Source organism: Pteronotus mesoamericanus, unplaced genomic scaffold (assembly GCF_021234165.1).
Source record: "Pteronotus mesoamericanus isolate MK-2021 breed Mesoamerican mustached bat unplaced genomic scaffold, CSHL_Meso_final scaffold_31, whole genome shotgun sequence".
NCBI lineage: Eukaryota > Metazoa > Chordata > Mammalia > Chiroptera > Mormoopidae > Pteronotus > Pteronotus mesoamericanus.
The window spans coordinates 18,795,290-18,817,344 of record NW_026555312.1 but is presented as its reverse complement, the minus strand read 5'-3'; the positions used below and the strand labels follow the sequence as shown (position 1 = coordinate 18,817,344).

Sequence of the window (22,055 nt, the reverse complement as noted above, 5' to 3'; positions counted from 1 at the left end):
CTTCTCACATACTGGTCAGGCATTTTTTATTCAGAAAATGTTTTCTCAAACGTTTTTATTTTTTAAAAAAGATTTTTTAAACTTATTTTTGGAGAGAGGGTAAGGGAGTGAGAAAGAGGGGGAGAGAAACATCAGTGTGTGGTTGCCTCTCATGCGCCCCCTACTGAGGGCCTGGCCTGCTGCCCAGTCATGTGCCCTGACTGGGAATCAAACTGGCAACCCTTTGGTTCCCAGGCTGGGCCTCAATCCACTGAGCCCCAGCAGCCAGGGCTTAAAAGTTTTTAACAGAAGAAAATTTCAAAGCCAATAGTACTAAAAGGCTTTTAAAAACAGTAGTTCCCCTCAATCCTCAGTGTTATTGTCCCTCTTAGTTATTTGCTTCTATGTTCCTAAATAATTCGTTCATAGCTATTTCTTGACCTCTTTGGTTTTAGACATTATTTACTCACCATAGTAAAGGCCCCATTTCTTTCCCTGCATGCCTTTAATAATGATAATTTTGGGCTAACTTGATAGTCAAAATTTATATTTTGACTGTGTAAGTAGTCCCTGCTGGTCAATTCGTAATATGACTACACTTCCTTTCTTATATGGTTCTCTATTTTCTTGAGGTTCATACATGAATTTTTAATTGACCTAGTATTACTGTTTTGTATGTACACATTATTTGCTCCCCTCCCCCCACGTTCCCAGTCTCTTACACCTATCACAAATATATGCCATGTGCTCAGAAAAATTGTTCTTTTCTCCCCCAACCCTACCCCTCCACCATCCCAACTCGTTTCTAAAGCCTCCTTTCTTCTCAACAGCTTCTATTCTTAGCCTGCCCTTTACCCTCTCTGCTGGAAACTGTTTTCGAGATCTCATGTCACCATATTTCTTGGTTTACACTTCTGTTTCGTTGGAGCACATTTCTTTAGTAGCTTTCTAAGAAAGAGTGCGTGGAAAATGATTTCTTGAGCTTAATGCCTGCCTGAAAATGTCTTTTTGTAATTATTGGTATTCTGAAACATTGTAATGATATGGCTTGGTATGGTTTTTCATTTTTCTGGGTCCTTTGGTTCAGATTTTATTCTGCATTTCTGGGAAAAATTTCTATTGTATTTTTGATAATTTTCTTCATTTTTTCTGAAACTTCTGTTAGTTGGGTGTTGTCCTGATTCTTTAATTTTATCTTTTTAGCTTTTATTTTCTGTCTTACCTTCCTCTCCCTTTTTTGGCTGGGGATGTTTGGGGTTTTATCTTATACATCTTAAGTTTTTATTTTAGCTATCTACTTATTAACTTCAGATTTCTTGTCTTCTGTTACTCCCCTTCTATAGTAGCTGTTCTTGCTTCATGTTTGTAGTATCTTATCACCATACGTGTAATAGTTATATAATTGTTTTGTTGTTTTAGTGTCAGCTCTGGGCTCATTGCAGGATGATTGGGCTTCTTCTTTGGAGGAATCCCCAGTTGTAAGTATCTGGAGGTCTATTTCCATCTCTCCAGAGAGGAATACTCATTACCCTATTGAGTGTTGTAAACTTGGCTGCCTGCATGACAGTTCTATAAATGCACTTAAGTCCCATCCTTTTTTCTTCTGTCCCCTCATCTTTTCCCATCTCAAATCTTGATCTTTTGTGTGGTTCTTGATTGACTTTTGGCTCCAATTAGTATCCCCCTCTCCTGCCATCCAGATTTTTGTTTCTTTTGCTTTGCTAGATCAGTTACCACCTCTAGCCAGCCTGTAGTGTGTGGGTTCTTAAGAGTACATTTATTAAAGCTGGGGACAGTGAAACAAGAAAGGGCTTAGGACAGAAGAAACAACAGGGGAGAGACTAAGTGGATCTGCTGTCAGCTCACTGGAAAGTCAAATAAAAGGGGGGCCTTGGAGACAGGTTCAGGGAGTTAGCTCAAGCATGAGCTGCTGCTGCCCCTTGCTCCCCTGGTTGCAAGTCTCCTGGGGACCCTTAGAGTTTAGGAGATGCTGTGCCTAAGGGAGAAGAAGAGAGGGAAGGGAAATGCAGCATGTGCACTGCGTCCTTTGTCTTGAGGGTTGTAAAGGATGAGGATTTAGGGAAGGATCTCGATAGAATATTTATCTGCTCTATGCTGATGTGCCAAAATAAAATTTATTCCCTTAGCTTCATCTGTCCTTGGATGTGGTTGGCAAATGGTACTAATTGGATTTCTGCTATCAGTCTCCCTGAGGGGGATTTAAACTATTTGTCCTCTGGTTGGGGAGGAGAAGTATAAATCGTTTAACCCTTCAGTGCCCTTGGTTATGGAAGATAGGATTTACTAGATGGCTGCAAACTGCTTGGCATTTTAATTATGTCTCAGTTTTCCTATTCCACTTGCCAGGGAATTTTCCTAGCTCCTTATTATCCTGCCTCACTCAACTCTTTGCTTAAAACCTATTCTCCAATGGTTTCCCATTTCTCTCTAAATACAACCCAAGGATCTGGGTGATGTAGCTCTTTCCTCCACATATCTTTCATTCTCCTCCCCACTACTCTCAACATTCCACCAAATCTTGTAGTTTCCTCAGTCTTCCTGGTTTTTATCTCTCTTCAGGTTTCACATCAATTAACCACCTAGGTAGTCCATCCAGTCCCTCTGTCATTTAATGTTGGCTTAGCACTCCCTGAAATGAGCGATTTCATGTGTCTGTGTTCCCAGTGAGAGTGTAAGCTGAATGAAAGCAGGGACCTTGTTTTGCTTGTTCACTGCTCTCTCTCAGGATCCTGGAGCAGTGCTTGGTGTGTAGTAGGCCTTCATGCATTTTCAAAAGGAATGAAGAAAGATTCCTCAATATTAATTGTTAAATTAATTTCCCATTACATGTAAGTTTTAAGTATGGTACAAACCAGTGTTGTCTCGTGATGGAGTTGCCTCATGTAAGAGTTCAATAAAATACTAAATGAACTCTTACATTTATTTAGGTGCTGTTGTGGTCAAGGGTATCCATAAATGAATAAAGCATAATTCCTTCCCTTAAAACCTTGTATACTCCAGTAGGAAAGACACTTTTATCTGGTTAACTGTAGAAAATTCTGGACTCCTGAGTGCCAGTTTCACATACATGATTATACTCCTTTTTCTGGTGTTTTTATAAAGCTTGGGCTCTTTTTCTAAAATAACTCATTTTTGGTCTATGCACAAAACCTTAGGCATTATTTTACCGTTGTCATTTATTCCCAGTCTTTTGGGTGTGTCATACACCCATTCATCTCTCAACTATTTGACTATGTCTTGTTAATGTAGTTCTGAGATACTTACTACTAAATGACAAGTCCTGGAAGAGGATACAGCATAGTCATTACTTTCAACAACAAATTGCAAGAGTGTAAGAAAAGGTTCACTAATGTGGATGCACTCAACTTTGACATGGAATTCATCAACTTGGGTGTGTATGCTCGTTCCCTTTTATCACCTTCCTTTTAAACAGAATTTGGCTTTTTCTTTGCCCATGTCTCCAAGAGCAATCAGCAAGCACTGAGTTCAACTCCATGGGATAATAAATTCATTTGGTGTTCCTGGGTTCCGGCACTGAGCTCCCCAAGCCCTTGGAATTTCCTGAGTAATAGGAGCATCTTCTGTTATTCATAGCAGGCCTTTTTTGACCGGGCCTGAGTTTATGCTAATGAGAGGTGGCTCAGGGTAGGCCTTCTAGTTTCAGGATAGGGATTGATCACTAAAAAACCAAACAAATTAGAGAATGGGAAGTTTTAACTCCACCGTCTGACCTCTAAGCAGGGTGGGGGTCTGGAGATTGGATTATAAAAACTCTTAAACATTGATTATTATGATCATTTCAAGTTTAACATATCTTAAAACCACATTCTTGATCTTGCTTTTCTTGTGGGCTTCACCATCTCAGTAAATGGCAGCCTTGTCATTCTGGTTGTCAGCGAGGCCTCCCTACCCTCTCTGAGATACCAGCTTCCCTCACACATGCTCCCTTTTCCTTACTCTTTTATTTTTTTTTCTATAGTTCTTCATTATCATTGGGCAAATATATTGCAGTAAGAATGGTGTTTGGAAATGGTAGGTGCTCGGTGAATATTTGCATGAATGAAAAAATGAATGAATTTCTGGCTCTTGAAGAATTGGCTAGGATAGGGTTTATAGATGGGAGCATGAGGCATCCAGATTGTGCTCCTGTGTGCATCACCTGAAGAGTTTATGCCAGGTGATTTTGCTAGTAATCGAATCTGGGAAATTTGACGATAGACTGTATTTTTGTTACCTATCATATTTAGGCACAGGTGAATAAGTGAATTAATTGTTTGAAAAATGAATTTTCAAAGATTAAATCTGGTTTTAGAAATTTCAACCATCCTTAGTTTTATATGGTTTTACTTAGAATAATATACATTTCAAAATAATAGTAGAATAAAATAAACTGTGTTGATCATTGAAAAGTGTGAACAGAAATTTGAACACAATTTGATGAATTTTAGCAAATGCATACAATAGTGTGAGCACCACCACAATCTGGATACAAAACATTGTCATCACTACTGAAAGTTCCCTCCTGTCCTTTCGTAGTCATTTTGTTACCGAACAATAGGACCCGTTGAGGGGGGGTGGTGCCCAGATGCTATTACCGAAACAACGACACCCTCCTTCCCCGGGAGCCCTCGGTTGTGGGTCCTTTGCCCGCTGCCCTTGGAATTATGGCTCTGAATGGCAGAGTTTGGTGAAAAGGAAAGGAACTATTTATTCAAAAGTTATACAGGTTTGATTAATGGCTAAATGTCACCCTTAAACCTCAAAATCCCTTTAAAACAATCTCCAGCACACACACCGTCCTGCCTTCCCCCCTTTGCCCAGTCGGGCCAGTCAGGGGTACCGTCCCTCAGAAGAAAATAACGGAAGTCCGGGGCTCGGCTAGGCAGGCCTCTCGCGGGTCGCAGCACCATCTACCGCGTCGCCCCGATCTCCAGCTCTTAATCCATAACCATGTGGCACCTTCTCCTGGCCCACTAGCAAGAGTCCTCTCTCCCCTCTTTCTTCCCGCGTGGTCTTCACACTGTTCCCCAGAGTATGTGTCCCTTTTTCTCTCCTGCAGGCCCCTGTCTCTCCTTTTTCTCTCTCAGTTACATTCCTTATTACGTCTTTTAAACCTTCCTGATTAGCTTTGGTGATACGCAAAATAATCCTCTTTGCAAATGAGGAACGGAGCTGCCCTGTTATTGACATGCAAAATGACTTCTCAGTGGCCCTGCTCAAGGCTCCCATCCCCCATGGCGGCCCGCCCTGGGGTGGGGAGAATATATTTTTCTTGGACACCCCAATCTCTGAACTCCGTTACAAAATACCCTTTGGGAGGAGGGCCCTGGCTGTGCCCCGTTAAAATTTCTCAAGCCCCTGACAACAACTGAACTGCTTTTCATGACCATGCTGCCTTTTCTAGAATCTATTATAAATAGAATCATATGACATGTTTTTGTATTTGACTTCTTTTACTTAGTATAATGCTTTTGAAATCCACCTATGTGGTGTATATCAGTGATTTATTTTCTTTGTTGCTGGTTAATATTCTGTTGTATGGGTAAAATGTTACCAGAAAGGGGACCTGGCATTGAGGTCTGCCTCAAGCTGGCTAGTAGTGTGTGGGTTCTTGACTTGGTGCAGTCAAGATATCACTACACAAGGTTAGGTGATTTTTAGAGGACATTTATTAAAGTTGGGGACAGTGAAACAAGGAAGGGCTTAGGATATTGGAAGCAACTGGAACGCCTAAGGGGCTGCCTTGGCTCTCTGGTAATGTTATAAGAAAGAAATGAGCCTTGGTGGGGCTGGTTTAGCTCCCTGGGAAGTCAGAAAAAGGGGGTCTTACAGACAGGTTGAGGGGGTTCTTTTGAGATGCACTGCCAGGGCCCATTGCTGCTGTGGTTGCAAGCCTCTGGGATTCCTTGGAGTTTAGGAGATGCATGTATGTGGAGGAAGGTGCGGGGGAAGGGAAAGGGGCAAGCATGCTCCTGGGAGGATATGTCTGGGGGCCTTAGTTTTGGGGGGTTTTAAAGGCCGAGAATCTGGTGGGGAGAGGTCTTAAGGGAGGATCTCAAAAGAATAGTTCATCAGCTTCATACTGATGTGCCAAAATGAGATTTTATTTCCCTAATTTCATCTGTCCTTGGGTGTGTTTGGCAAATGGCACTAATTGGATTTCTGCTGTCTCCCGGAGTAGGGTGTTTTGGTTGGTGAGGAGAGGTGCAAACCATTTACTCTTAAGTGCCCTTGGTTACAGTAGATAGGATTTTTGGGATGGCTGCAAACTGCTTGTTTAACTATATGTCTCAGTTTCCCTATTCCACTTGCCAGGAAATTTTCCTAGCTTACCATCCTGCCTCAATACCACAATTTGTTTATCCATTTACTTATCGATGGATGTTAGGATTATTTTCATTTCTCTTGGGTAATTTTATAAGAAACTGACAAATGTTTTGCATTGCCAACAGCTAGCTAATGTGGTTAACTGTTCAGGTTTTTTGCTCATTAAAAAAATTACATTGTCTTTTTATTATCAAAGTTATAGTAATTTATGTATTTTGAAGACAGTCTTATTAGATACATGTTTTGTAAATATTTTCTAATATGCATCTTGCCTTTTTATTTTAAATATCTTTAGAAAAGTCCATTTTTCATGTTCATGTTAATTAAGTCCCATTTATCAATTTTTTGTATTTAATGCTTTTTGAGTCACATCTAAGAAATAATTACTTACCCCAAGGTCACAAAGATTTTTTTCCTACAAATTTTTTTAGGAGTATTTTAGGTTCTGCCTATAAGTCTGGGACCTACTTTGAGGTAATTTTTGTGTATGGTTTGAGTTAAAGATTTTTTTTTTTTTACACATAATGTTATCCAACTGTTTTAGCATCATTTATGGAAAAGGCAATTGTTGAATATCAATTGATTCTACATGTATAGGTTTATTCTGGACTATTCTGTTCCATTGACCCATTCCTTTTGCCAACTGTGTAGTTTATGCAGTGTTATTCTTTTCAAAATGTTTCAGCTATTTTAGATTCTTTGCATTTTCTCGTAAGCTTCAGAATCAGCTTGTCAAAATTGACATTGACCCTGTAGGTCAAGTTGGAGAGAATTGACATCGTAATTTAAGGTCCATGACCATATTATATCTCCATTTTTTAAGGACTTTAATTTCTCTTAGCAACATTTTGCATATTTTGATATGTAATTTAGTTTTTGTATTAGTTTAGTCTAACTATAAACGTTTAATATTTTTGATGCTATTATAAATGGCATTCTTTTAATGTTTGCTGCTAATATATAGAAACACAAATTATTTTTTATATTGACAGTATATTTGGCAAAACTGCTAATTCAGATCACCAGTCATGCATTCATTTATTTGCATATTGCCTTTATATCCTGTAAATTTGCCCAATTTTGCTGTTCTAGTAAGTTGGGAGGAGCAGTAGAGAGGATTTCTTTTTTTTTTTTTTTTTTGTAAATTCCACAGGATTTTTTTTACCCAGAGGCTCATGTGAACTGCAAATAAAGATTGTTTTACCTATTCTGTTCAATTATATCTTTTAGTTTTACCTCATTACACTTCTAGTACAGTTTGGAAAGAAAGGGCTGTTAACTGATGGTCCTTCGCAATGCCAACAGGAATCCCCAATTTAAGTTACTGTGTAGAAAGAAACTGCACACAGTTCCATTGTGATTAAGCATGGCTGTGGAACAGCTCAGTAGGTGTTACAGCTCAATTATGAAGCAGTATGGCTGTGGAACAGCATGGCCCATAGGTGGCCCTGGAGTGAGCTCCCTCTCTGGCCAGACAGTCTGTTCTTACCTACTCCACCTGCTCTGGTCCAGACTGTTCCACTTTGCCCTGGGTAGGTCAGGTCTGGCGAGAGACATCAGGAAACACAGTCTTCAGTCTTTGGTTGAAAGGGAAAGTGAGTATGCTCTTGGAGCCAGAGGGGAGCTGACTTATGTAGAGAATAAATCCCTGTCCCGGTACCTGATTTGTCTGTCCCCATGCCAAGGAGGACTTCAAATCCTCATAGTTCAGTTGGTCCAGAAAGCACTGTCTTGATTTGTCAGAATGGAGTTGCTCTGATTGTTCCGCGAAGACGCTAATGGGGGGTGGGGGGATGTAGCTGTGCTACTCTGACTACACAGAGAAGGCCTCAGTTTTGCTGGTTGAAATACAGTTCCTAAAACCCCTTTATAGGGCCTGGCTCAGATGACAGGAACATGATGTAGGGAGGTAGTTCAGTGCACCTGAAGAGCAGTTTGCATGAGAGGCCCCTGTGTAGAAGTAGCTGCTAGGCAGTTTTTAAAATCTGAGCCCATTTAGCCATCAGGAGCCCTTCTTAGTAGGTATTAGGTATCTTACTTTTCAGGGTCCGCAGGGGTAAAAGCAGACTTCCTTCCTTCCTTTTTGGAGAGAAACGGGTAGTCTTTCACCATTAAGTACAATGTTAGCTGTAGAGTTTGTTGTTGTTGTTGTTGTTGCTGTTTGTAGATACTCTATCAAATCAAAGAAGAAAAGTTTCCTTCTATTACTGTTTTGTTGAGATCTTTTTAAAAATCAGAAGTGGATGTTGGATTTTTGAGATGCTTGTTCTGTATCTATTGAGATGATCATGTGTTTTTTTCTTTTTCTTTCAATTAATTATTTTATTTATTTATTTAAGTTATAAACAACAGAAATTTATTTCTTACAGTCTGGAGGCCAGGAAGTCTAAGATCAAGGTGCCAATATGGCTGCATTCTGGTGAGAGCCCTCTGCCTGGGTCCTCATGTGGTGAATGGGGCCTTGTGGTTTTTCTTTGTCTGTTAAAGATGATGAATTACCTTAATTTTGAATGTTAAAGCAACCCTACATTTCCTAGATAATCCTTTAGTTCACAAGTTATTGTCATCTTTATGTATTGCAGGATTTGAATTACTAAATTTTAAAGATTTTTCTATTTACATTCATGAAGAATATATCCAGTTTTTTAAAACTACCTTTGTCAGGTTTTATTTTAAGGGTCACCAAATTTTCATTTTTGGAAGAGTTCGCATAGAATTGGTATACTACTTTTCTGTTGCTGCATAACAAATTGTCACAAACTTAGCAGCCTAAAACAACATAGTTATTAGCTGACAGTTTCTGTGGGTCAGGAGTCTGAGTATGGCTTAGCTAGGTCCTGCTCCCCCATCCCATAAATCTCCGGTCAGGGTGTTGGCCTGCCTCAGGTAGTTATTGGCAGAATTCAGTTTCTTGTGACTGTAGAGTGCTAGGTGACTTGCTTCTTAAGCCAGCAGGAGAATCTCTCTGATACCAGGAAAGGGCCTACTCTCTCTTAAAGATGTTCACTTAACTAATTGAATTAGGCACACCTAGGGTAATTTCCCTTTTGACTAACTCAGAATCAGCCTATCGAGACCTTTTACAAAATAACTTTACCTTTACCATATAATATAACCTAATAAAGGGAATAACTATTCTATTACCTCTATTGGTTGGAAGCAGGTCACAGGTTCTGCCCATACTCAAGCATATAGGTCACACAAGGTTTATAGAAAGGCTTGACTCATGGAGGTTACTGAGATGTCTGTCACAGTTTGTATACTTTCTTAAATGTTTGGTAGAATTAATCTGGGCCAGGACTTTTCTTTTGGAGAAGGTTTTTTGTTTGTTTGTTTGTTTTTCCACACCTGAGGATGTGACATGTCCATTGGTTTTATTTTTATCCTCAGCTGAGGACTTTTTTCTTGCTTTTAGAGTGAGAGGAAGGGAGAGAGAGAGAGAAACATCGATGTGTGGGAAACATCCATTGGTTGTCTCCTATATGCGACCCAATCAAACCCCCAACCTAGGTGGGAGGGAGGGAGAGAGAAAGAGAGAGAAAGAAGAAAGGAGAAAAGTAAGGTGGGGAGGGAGAGAGAGAGAGAAAAGGAAACTAGAATAATAAGTCTGAGGCAGCCTTGAGTAAATTATAACACAAGAATAAACTGTGTTTCAGGTACTCACAAGTATAAATCTACTTTTGCCCCGCACTGTACATAGGTAGTGTATAGTTTTTCCATTCAAACTGCCTGAAATTTTTAGTATCATTCCTTGTTCAGACTTAGCCCTCTCTGAAAAACAATCTGTTGTAGAAGCATTAGATTTTACTGATTCTAGGTACTGTGATATGGAAATCCCCCTCTCCTACATTCTCCTCTCTCTCTCTCTCCCTAAATTATAGCTATGTAAGAACTTAGTCATTTTACTTGGAGGACAACTTGTTGAACTTTTCTTAATGTAGTAAACCTTATAGCAGTTCTTATCAACACTATAATTTATCTTTTCACATTGCATTCCTCTCCCCCCATCATTGTACAGTAGCCATTGTAAAAACCAAGCACAGTGGGTGTTCTTTTTGGTTGCCCAGTAGACGAACTCCATGTCTATATTAGGGATATTCTCTATCTCATGATTTTTTGTGGGAAACAGTGTCACTACCCACATACTCCCCCTCCACCCTCAACTTCACATACCTTACACCCAGGAAAAATAAACATACTTTTTAAGTTTTCTTACCTCCATATTTACAGGTAAAAATTAAGAGGTGTGCGGTCAAGTGGTTTAGCTCGTCGTGGAGGGCAGTGGTGAGTGTAGAGGTAGTGGCCTTAACTTGCTGCTCCACACTCTATAGAGTTTCTCCAGTTGGCCATCATGTTCTAAATTTCGATGTTTCTATGAATTTCTTACATTGTTTGCTCACTCACTGCAGTGATTAAAAAAAATTTTTTTTCATTAAAATTGGGAGAGAGTTTGTGATCTAGCTGAGTGCTCTTATTTATCCTAAAACTTATTGCTGCAATTATTCTCAGTTCCCTGTTTTGTAGATTTCCACTCTAGGAAACTTTGCTTTGTCTTAATCATCCCCAAACTGCATTGTTTTATGGTGGGAACTCCAGTGGCGACAGGCCTTCACCATGGTTTCTTTTCAGTCCAAAGACCTTCATTAACCTCCCTTAGTTTTCTTTGTGGTCATTTTGTGCCTTGTAGCCACTTTTGGAATCTTTGACCTTTATGAGGTTCTCATCTTTGAGCTTGACTATAATTTCCCCAGCGGTAAATTTACTTTCATAATTTCTATTCAGCACAGTACCTTAGGCAAATGAGTCCTTTTAACATTTAGATTGAGTTCTCAAAACTAACCTAAGAGTTAAGGATTTTCCTTAGTACATGTTGAAATCAATTGGCTTTATTAATTTAAGCCACTTAATGGCACTGGGCTATTTAAAGGATATGAGCCTACAGCGTATTTATGATTTACTTACTAGTTTCTGACTTGTTTTTCTACTGATTTACCTGATTACCAAAACCACATGTGTCCAGACCTAACTGGTGTGGCTCAGTGTGTTGGGTGTTGTCCCACAAAACGAAAAGGTCACCAGTTCGGTTCCCAGTCAGGACATATGCCTGAGTTGTAGCCAGGTCCCTGGTTGGGGGCATTCGAGAGGCAACTGAGTCAGTGTTTTTCTCCCTGTTTCTCCCTTCCCCTCACTCTAAAAATAAATAAATAAATAAAATCTTTTTTAAAAAGTGTCCATTGTGGAAAAATTTGTTAAGTACAAAGAAGTATTTAAAATACAGTGTAGTCCCCACATTGATCTATAGGTTCAGTACAATTCCTTTCAAAATTCTTGCTGCCTTTTTTTGTAGAAATTGACAACATGCTTCTAAAATTCACATGGAAATGCAAGGGATTCCAAATAGCCAAAACAGCACTGAAAGAACAAAGTTGATGGACCTAACCTCAATTTTAAAAGTTAATACAAAGCTACTATAAGTAAAATGGTGTGATGCTGGCAATAAGTGTAGATATACAGATAGATGAAATAGAATTGATTTTAAAAATAGGCAAAGTAATTGAATAGACATTTCTCCAAAGAAGACAAATGGCCAATAAACACATGAAAAGATGTTCAAATCTTTTGTCATTGAGGAAATGCAAATAAAAGCCCCTGTGATAAACAATTTATACCCACTAAGGGTGACTATACTAAAAAAGGTAGACAATAAAAAATCTTGGGGAGTATGTAGAGAAATTGGAATTTTTTTCTTTTTTTCTTTTTTTCTTTTTTTTTTTTGCTGGTAGGAATATAAAATGGTGCAGCTGCCTTCAAAAATGGCAGTTTCACAAATGGTTAAGCATAAAGTTACCATATGACCCAACAATTGTCCTCATAAATATATATCCAAAAGAAATGAAAACATGTCCATGTAAGAACCTGTACACAAATGGTCATTGCAGCCAAAAAAGTGGAAATTTTTTTTTATTGTAGCCATCAAGTAGAGACTAGCCAAATGTTCATTAATTGATGAATATTTAAACAAAATGTGATTTGTCCATACAATGGAATATCATTCAGCAATAAAAAGGAATGAGGCAATACATGCAACAACATGGATAAAGAACCTTGAAGATATATACTAAGTGAAAGAAGCCAGACATAAAATACTATATATTGTGATTTCCTTTACAGGCACACATCAGATGCCGCAGGTTTGGTTTCATACCACGGCATTAAAGTGAACATTGCATTAAAGCAAGTGACACGAATTTTTTGATTTTCCAATACATGTAAAAGTTATGTTTATAGTTTAGTCTATTATATGTCCAATAGCATTATGTCTAATAAAACAATGTATATACCTTAATTGAAAAATACTTCATTGCTAAGAAATGCTAACCATCATCTTCTGAGGCTGCAGACTGATAGGGTAAAGGTTATGGCAAGTTGGGGTGGTTGTGGCAATTTTGTTCTTTTCTTTTTTTTTTAAATCCTCACCCAAGGACATGTTTCTGAGAGAGACTGATTGATCGATTGATTGATTGATTGATTGAGCGAAACATCAGTTGGTTGCCTCCCATATGCTCCCTGACTGGGTATTGAACCTGCAAACTAGGTATGTGCCCTGACTGGGAATCCAATTGCAGCCTTGCAGTGGACGGAATGACACTCCCACCAGATGAGCCACATGGCCACAGCTGGGGCAGTTTCTTAGGATAACAATAAAGTTTGTCACATCAATTGACTCCTTGTCCGGTACAATTTCTTTGTAGCATGTGATGCTGTTTGATAGCTTTTTACCCACAGTAGAACGTCTTTCAAAATGGAAGTCAGTCCTCTCAAACCTGCTGCTGCTTTATCAGCGGAGTTCATGTAATATTCTAAATCCTTCATTGTCTTTTCAACAGTCTTCACAGCATCTTCAATGGGAACAGGTTTCATCTCAAGAAACTGCTTTCTTTGCTCATCCGTAAGAAGCAACTCCTTATCCGTTAAACTTTTACCATGAGATTGCAACAATTCAGTCACATCTTCAAGTTCTGCTCCTAATTCTAGTTGTCTTGTTATTTCCACCACATCTGCAGTTACTTCCTCCACCCAAGTTTTGAACCCCTCAAAGTCACCCATGAGGGTTGAAATCAACTTCTTCCAAACTCCTGTTGATATTTTGCCCTCTTCCTGTGAATCACAAATGTTTTTAATGGCACCTAGAATGGCAAATCCTTTCCAGAAGGTTTTCAATTTACTTTGCCCAGATCCATCAGAGGAATCTCCATCCATGGCAGCTAGAGCCTTACGAACTCTATTTGTTAACTAGTAAGATTTGAAAGTCAAAATTGCTCCTTGACCCATGGGGCTGCAGAATGGATGTTAATGTTAGCAGGCAAAACAACATTAATCTTGTATATCTCCGCAGAGTTCTTGGATGACTGGTGCATTGTCAATGAGCAATATTTTAAAAGGAATCTTTTTTTCCTGAGAAGTAGGTCTCAACAGTGGGCTTGAAATATTTAGTAAACCATGTTGTAAACAGATGTGTATCCTTCAGGCTTTGTTGTTCATTTATAGAGCACAGGCAGAGTAAGATTTAGCATAATTGTTAAAGGCCCTAGAATTTTTGGAATCCTAAATGAGCATTGGCTTCAACTTGAAGTCACCAGTTGCATTAGCCCCTAACAAGAGAATCAGCATGTCCTTTGAAGCTTTGAAGCCGGGCATTGACTTCTCTTTAGCTCCAAAAGTCCCAGATGGCATCTTTTTCCAATATAAGGCTCTTTTGTCTGCATTGAAAATCTGTTGTTTAGTGTAGTCACCTTCATTATTTATCTTAGCTCGATCTTCTGTATAACTTACGACAGCTTCTCTATCAGCGCTTGCTGCTTCATCTTGCACTTTTATGTTGTGGAGAAAGCTTCTCTCCTTAAACCTCATGAACCAACCTCTGCTAGTTTCTGCTTTTCTTCTGCAGCTTACCTCTCAGTCTTCATAGAATTGAAGTTAGGGCTTTGTCTGGATATAGGCTTCGTCTTAAGAGAATGTGTCTGGTTTGATCTTCCTTCCAGACCACTGAAACATTCTCCATATCAGCAATAAGGCTATTAAGGTTTCTTATGCATGTGTTCACTGGCGTAGCACTTTTACTTTCCTTCAAGAACTATTTCTTTGCATTTACAACTTGGCTAACTGGCACAAGAGGCATAGCTTTTGACCTGTGTTGACTTCTACCTTGCCTTCCTCACTAAGCTTAATCATTTTTAGCTTCTGATTTAAAGTGAGAGATGTGGCACTGGTTGGGTTAGCTCAGCTGGTTAGAGTGCCATCTTATATGCCAAGGTTGTGGGTTTGATCCCCAGTCAGGGGCACATTCTAGAGTCAATCAATGAATGCATAAATAAGTGGAACATCAAATTGATGTGTGCCCCCCCCCACTAAAATCAATAAATTAAAAAAAAAAGAGATGTGCAACTCTTCCTCGCCCTTAAATACTTAGAGTCTATTGTAGGATTATTAACATGCCTAATTTAAGTATTATTGTGTCTCAGGTAATAGGGAGGCCTGAGAAAAGGGAGATGGGGAATCAGCTGATTGGTGGAGCAGTGAGAACACACAAGACATTTATCGATTAAATTTGCCATCTTATATGGGCATGGTTCGTGACTCCCCAGAACAATTATAGTAATAACATCTAAGATCACTAATCACAGATCACCATAATAAGCGTTGCTCTAAAGTATTGCAAGAATTATCAAAATGTGACACAGAGACACGAAGTGAGCAAATACTATTGGAAAATGGTACCAGTAGGCTTGCTTGGTGCAGGGTTGCCACACACCTTTAATTTGTAAAAAATGTAATACCTGCAAAGCACAATAAAATAAGGTATGCTTGTGTGTGTGTGTTGCTCACAATAGGCAAAGTCATAGAGATAGAAAAGTAGATTAGTGGTTGCCAGGGGCTAGGGGAAGGAGGAAATAGGGAATAATTGCTAATGGAGTTAGAAAATGGTGATGGTTGCACAACCTTGCAAATATACTAAAAGCCACTGAATCACACACTTTAAAAGGGCATATTTTATGGTATGTGAGTTGTATCTCAATTATTTTTTTTAATAAGTTAAGTAAACAACAACAAAATAGATCCCACTGCCCAGGGTATAACCAAAGCTCATGTCAGCTGGACATTTACAAAATGCCAGGCACCTTAAGCCCTTTCGATACCATCTCAGTTTTTCCTCACAATAGTTGTTTAAATTTGCTGTCAGGACTGGGACTCCTGACTTCTGGTGTTCTTTTCACTAATGCTGTGCCTATTTTTACAAAAAATTTTGGGTGAAGAGAGAGCTCACTAGTTTGGAATATCATTAAAATACTTAATATTTTACAAAGTTAGGTGACTTAACCTAAACACATAGTTGGCCAAAATACATATATTTGTGGTATGGTTCAGTTAGTATGAAAATTTAAAGTAATAAAAGAGGAATATAAGAACTTGAAATATGGGTTAAATCTCTGAAGTTAGTCCTTTAGTACCAAGGAATTTATGTTGATCCTTTTTTTTTCAGAGACTGTGGAAACTTCCTTAAAGTTGACCATTCATCTTGGCCTGTTATAATGCTGGAGTTAGAAAAGTTGTTTGGATCTCATTTTTATAAAATGCTACCTATCAGAATCTTCTATGTTACGGTCTCTTGCTTTTCTATGAAACTAGAGTGTTTAAAGAAAGCATGCTAATGTGAAAAATTTGTTACAATAGTTAATTTTATTTAGTTTGTGCCCTTAACATTAGGGCAGCCAGTTCAGGTTTTAGCCAGTGCACTCCTTTCATGTTTTCTCTTATTTGCAGGCTTCTAAAACTTAGTAAACTTCTGCAAAAATAAGAAATATTTGATTAGTAATTTTTTTAAGGAGTTATTCAGACTTTTTGATAATGTTGACATGAAAATGCTGTATTTTTAGTATCATGAACTTTAGGTACTAGTGCCCTGGCTCTATTCTTTCATTATGTAATTAAAGGAAATATATTAATTTTCTGTGAAAATTTGTGTTTTCGAGAAACTTATAAGTAGCTTGGTCCTAAAGAAGTTTTCACCATAGAGCAGTTGATGTCATTTAATGTCTCTTGTATTCTTATTGAAGAAAACTTGCTTTTAGTAATTATTAGCATTGATATATGAATTTCCAAGTAAATAGCAAAGGGATTCTTTCTTCTCAAGAAAGCTGCTCTCAAAATTTTGATGTTAGCCTTGACCAGCATGGCTCAGTTGGTTGGGTGTTGTCCCGCAAAGTGAAAGATAGCTAGTTCGATTCCTGGTCAAGGCCTGTGCCTAGGTTGCAGGTTCCTTTCCCTGGTCAGTATGCATACGAGAAGCAACCCATTGATGTTTCTTTTCCTCTTGTTCTCCTTCCCTTCCCCTCTCTTTTAAAAAAATTGATTTTGATACATATAATAAATAATTTTACTTCAGTATCATAAGTTCATTGTAATTTTACTATAGATGCACCAAACTTGGATTCTAAACACTGTAAAAGCAGAAACTGTTTTTTCCATCCCTTTATAAACCTAGAGTTCATCCTTATGCCTTGTCCATAGTAAATGCTTAGTAAGTATTTATTATATAAATATATATTTGTAATCACATATATTTATTTATATTATACATATTGTATAATAATATACCCTCAGAAATTAACTGGAGTGTTGTCAATTGATAACATTGTGTGTAATAATTATTCTTAATGTTTTTTGTCTCTCTTTAGGTTGGTATTTTGTATGGCACCTTTTTTTATCGAAATTCAAGTTTCTGCGGGAACTGGTGGGAGACACAGGATCCCAGGAGGGAGATCATGAGCCTTCAGGATCTGAAACAGAAGAGGATGCTTCATTGTCTTCACACAGGATCAGATCTGCTCGCCAAAGGAGGGCACCTGCTGATGAAGGCCACTGACCCCAACCATCATTCCGTCTTAGTGAATGATGGAGCCTCTGTCTTTAATGACTTAGCTTTGCAATTGCTAAAATACTGAAGAACATTTGTGCTTGGATTGCAAGTCCAATTAAAAAAGAAGAGATTTACATGTAAGCCATATGAAAATAAAGGGAATTAAAACCAAATTGGACTGTTGCAAATTTCATCTTAAAGATTATCTTTTGCTTTACTAGCTTTTACTTATATACAATGGCTCTTGGGTTTATTGTTGGGTTTTTTTGGTGTGCTTTTTTTTGCACTTGTCTGAACCTGTTAAACATTGCTGGTTTGAAAACTATATTTTATTAGTTCTATAATGTAGTTTCTCCCACACACACACTTGTCTGAAATTGGGACGCAACTCACCATTACTGTCAACCAGGCAATAGTTGATGTAATTATCTTGTGCGTGTGTGAACTTACAGCTTGTCATAGCATCATCACTCTATTGTTGGTATCAAATGTGTCCGATTTAAATGGCATTTTAAAATGTCTTCTAAAGATTACGCTTTGATTCAGCACTGAAATGAAAAGTTATTGTGTATGCAAAAAAGCATGGAAACAGAGCAGCGGAACAAATATCTGTTGTTGGAGGAATGACTGCAATTCCATATTTTATTGAAAAGCAACAAAATGCTTTTAACAGGCCCTAAGAAGGGAAGATATCCTCAAGTAGATAAAGCTGTACTACATTTTGTCACTGAGACACATGCAAAAGGATTGCCTGTCACGCGCTAAGTGATGCAGTTGAAGGTGGGAGAAATTGCCAAAACCCTTGAAACAGATGAAACAGTTCAAAGCAGTGAGATGCTGGTGTGATCAATCCATGCGTTAAGCAGGACTCATTCAGGTGTCAAAACACTGTTTTGTCCAAAGGTTCCTTCTGACAAGCAGAAGACAGTGGTAGAGCACTCCTTCAAGAAATGGTGCATAGCTGGTGCTCCTGATGATGCCAGGGGTGCTCTTGTGAGGAGGAATGCAGGTGTCAATGCCTGATTTAAGAAGTGACTCAGAAGAGTTGGGCCTCAGGACAGGAAGTTAGAGTTACAACTTAACCAGTTTATTTTGTAACACTATGTATGCACAAGACTGATGTGGTGAGAAACTCTGTTTCAATAAATATTAATGTTCTATTATACATGATATGGAAACATTATATCATAGTTTAATTGCCTGTGTTTTTTTCTTAGTGATACATATGGTGCCTCTTACAAGTGATGGGATCTAAATTAAAAAGTAGCTTGTAAATTTATTTTTTCCTAAGATACCAATTATTGCTAACTTAATTCTGATGCTTAAAATGTTGTTAAAATAGTTATCCTTTATGAGACACTTTTTTTTTTTGGCAACCTATTCAAGACTTTAGAGTAGTAACTGAGGAATCTAAGAACTGTCTTTTACAGTAGGAAGAGTAGGATTAGTTACTCCTTTTGTATGGGAAGACTTCATACTCAAGGCACGTGTTGTGGAGAAAAATACTTCTTCACAAGCTGCAATTCAGTGACAAGATCTCAGAGAAATCGGGTATTTGAAAAAAAAAAAGAGTGGGTGAAAATGCCTACTTCACTGTAAAATGACTCTTGCCAGGTTCGCATGTTTGTCTTCACTGAACTTTGGACTGTGTGTTTACTGGAGAAGAGATAAGGATTAAAGAACCTTCCTGTTTAGTGTTACCGGCTTTGTACGAGTGAATTGCAAAGCCAACTTATTTTATTCATTCAGGTTCTTTTTTTATGTTTTTAAACTTTGTTTCTAAAGAACTAGTAATCACAGAATATCACCTTTACTAGGGTGTGTAATTGTGTTTGGTACCTCATACTTCATGGTGATAGTTTCATTAATTAACAACGCACTTGCTCTGCTCCAAGTGGTACTCCTGATGCACACTTCTACTGTCATTGTAGTCCTTTGTGTATACAAAAAGGGACTTTACACAGCATCATTTCCTTATTGGATGCAATTTTCTATTTCTGTGTGACTGCAGGGATTAAAAAACAGTGACACAAGTTTCAAGCATTAATTTTAGTGCTTCCTACTAGCTAAATACTACATTAAAATGATCATCATTTAGGGAGGAAAAAGCCTAAAAAGCTTCTTGGTACTGGGAGAATTAAATAAGATCTTTCACTGTCTGGTATTTTGAACTGTGGATTCTGCTTTATAATGGATATCTTAGGTTTAGATAATAATAGTTGCTGACAAACTGGTAGCTGGAGAGCTTCCATGCTGTATCAGTATTAAAGAATAATGGGAGATGTAACCCCCCCTGAAACCTGTAAGCACCATCCACAAATTAAACAAATCCATCCATGTAAAGGTGTATGTGTTGATATTATTTATTAATATTTATGCTTCAAGGATGTCTTTTTAAAAGGAATTTTAAAAAATTTTCTGCTTATTTGGGAAACATACTCAAGAGCATATTAATAACTCATATCTTACCATGCTTTAACTCAGGAGAGTTAAAAGAAATCATTGATGCCAATATGAAAATTCTACAAACTTTCCTTTGCTTAAAACTTTTCTTACTCTGTACCCCTCTTCTCCCAAGATGCTCACTATAGTACATATTTCAAAGGCAAGAGAAATAGTTGCTAACACAGAATTATTTGTGTGGTATAGTGTTTCTGGGTTTTTTTCTGGTTTTTTTTCCCCCCTGTTTTAGAGCTTTTGTAACTGGACTTAGCAGAACTTCCTAAGAGCATTTTCAGTTTCTCAGTAGGAGATGGACTAGCCTGTGGTTAACTTTAAAGTTTAGAAGGTTCTGAACATTAAAAAAGCATACAAGTATGAGTCTTGTCTAAATGCTCATTAACAATGACAAGTGGATGTTGATCAAGTATGCCATTTTTGAGGAGTAATTCTAAAATTGAGGACTGGTAGGTTGTTTCATTTCCTTCCCAACTAACCATTCTCAAGTCTTTCTCTTTGCCTCTGAACTTTTGTGAAAATTGCCAGTATCAAATGTACTGGTAGCATTGCTTTGATTTCAATGCCAAAAAACCCCACTAAACATTTGTGTAGTGCTGTTAAATGAGGTTTTTAATATTTACATCAAGTTAAAAATAGAATTCATCCAGTGGATTTTGTAGTATTGTTTCCATGGTGGAAACATAAATATGTTATTTGGTGGATAGCCAATTCACACGTGTGCTGATCCTTTTCTTTAACTATTGTTAGGTTTAAAAACAGCTTCAAACTGTTATTTTGTTGCAAGTTAAGAATATATTAAATAATGGTTTCACAAATACGGCATTTTAAACCAAAATGTGTTAAATGATCTGAAAGTAGTGCTTTTTTATTTTTAGGGCAACATTTTTTGAAATTATTTTAAGTCAACGATGCAGTATTTTTTTGAAGTCAGTTTTTCTGAAAAGTTATGTTTTAATGTAATGGGTAACCAATGTAACTTTAGATTTTAACTGATACTTTTATATTTGAAGTTGACTTTAAAAAGCCATGAACAGTTAAGTACTCAAAGGTTACAGACTCAAGCAGCTAATGGAATAGTATTTTGTTGTGGTGTCTAGAATTAAAACACCTTGTATTATCTGCATCTGAAGTATTTTTTAGCTTTTAACTTAAAGCATAAAGAGTAACATTTTATCTTAATGCAAGTTACATCTTCCATTTGTTAATGTATACTGCCTATTGTATGACCAATGTTTAACATTACCCTCCAAGTTAGTTCTATGCATAACCACTCACCAAATACTGCTGCTGTGGTTTCTAAAGGAAACATTCTGTGCTGTGCTATGATGCATTGTCATCTTGCTGCTTGACAAATAGGTTTATAAGGAATTAAAATTGTGTATGTTAATAGTATCTTTGTATAGTAAGATGTAAAAGTAGAGATGAGGAATGTGTGTAAGTAATCATTGTTTTTGTTTTCAAACTGGTCAATACTATATCTAAATGTTCTGTGGTTTGTTTATATGATGTTTTAACTTTTACTTTAAACCGAACAGAATAAATTAAAATAAACAAACGTGTATGTTTCATTGGTAAAGTATGAAGGGATTTGAAAGCAGCCATTTTTCCCAAGGGTCCATCTTTCACCTCATTTTCAAACTCAAAATCTATAGGAATAAAGAGAAGACAGCAACAGTATTCTGCGTGCCATGAAAGTAATTGGCTTAGAACCTGAAGGACATGTAGTATTAGAGCTAAATTACATTTACCGTGTGTAGCCTTTTTGTTTCTTCTCATACTTTATCTGGTATTATTTTGATATTCTATACAATAGACCATGTCCTCTATTTTTGTTAGTATTATCCACCAGGAAGACAGAGTGACAAAAGAGACCAAAGCCAAGAAAAAAGATTAAGGAATGCCTTTGAAAACATGTTTGAGAGAGGAGACCATTAGTTGCGGTGGCTGGGGGCCAGCTTTTGCTTTTTCTCCAGCAGTGCTTGGCTGCTAAGAATGTAGGATGGGAAAAAGTGGATTGTGCCAGCATCAGTCTTTGTAAGGTAGGAGTGTCTAAATTAGGGCAAGGTCATTGGAGATTAACTCTGGGATTTGGGCTAGATTGTAAGAGAAGTCAGATCATTAAGGCAGTGAACTGGCTGGATGGGAAAGGGTAGAGGTTAAAGGTAAAAATGAGTTAACATTTGTGTATAATGGACAGAAGGAAGTTTGGAGTGGAGACTAGGGTTTTAGAGGTGAAACAGTGCTGAGCAGTGACCCTGTAACGGTGCAGGTAGGCACCCCCAAAGGGGATTTGTAATGGGGTCCAGAACTTGGTGTGTCCAAGAAAAATATAGGAAATTCTCACAGCCCC

The 22,055-nt window shown here is 37.8% G+C and overlaps 1 protein-coding gene across 1 annotated transcript in view; it reads left to right on the top strand.

Annotated features, from left to right (window-relative positions):
* SMIM13 (small integral membrane protein 13) overlaps positions 1-21,232 on the top strand; it is a 29,107-nt gene extending 7,875 nt beyond the window's left edge. Inside the window, exon 2 of the mRNA XM_054591900.1 lies at positions 17,064-21,232. Within this exon, the coding sequence (XP_054447875.1) occupies positions 17,064-17,251 (188 nt within the window). The 3' untranslated portion in view covers positions 17,252-21,232. The remainder of the gene's footprint in view (positions 1-17,063) is intronic.
* Positions 21,233-22,055: the final 823 nt, after the last annotated feature.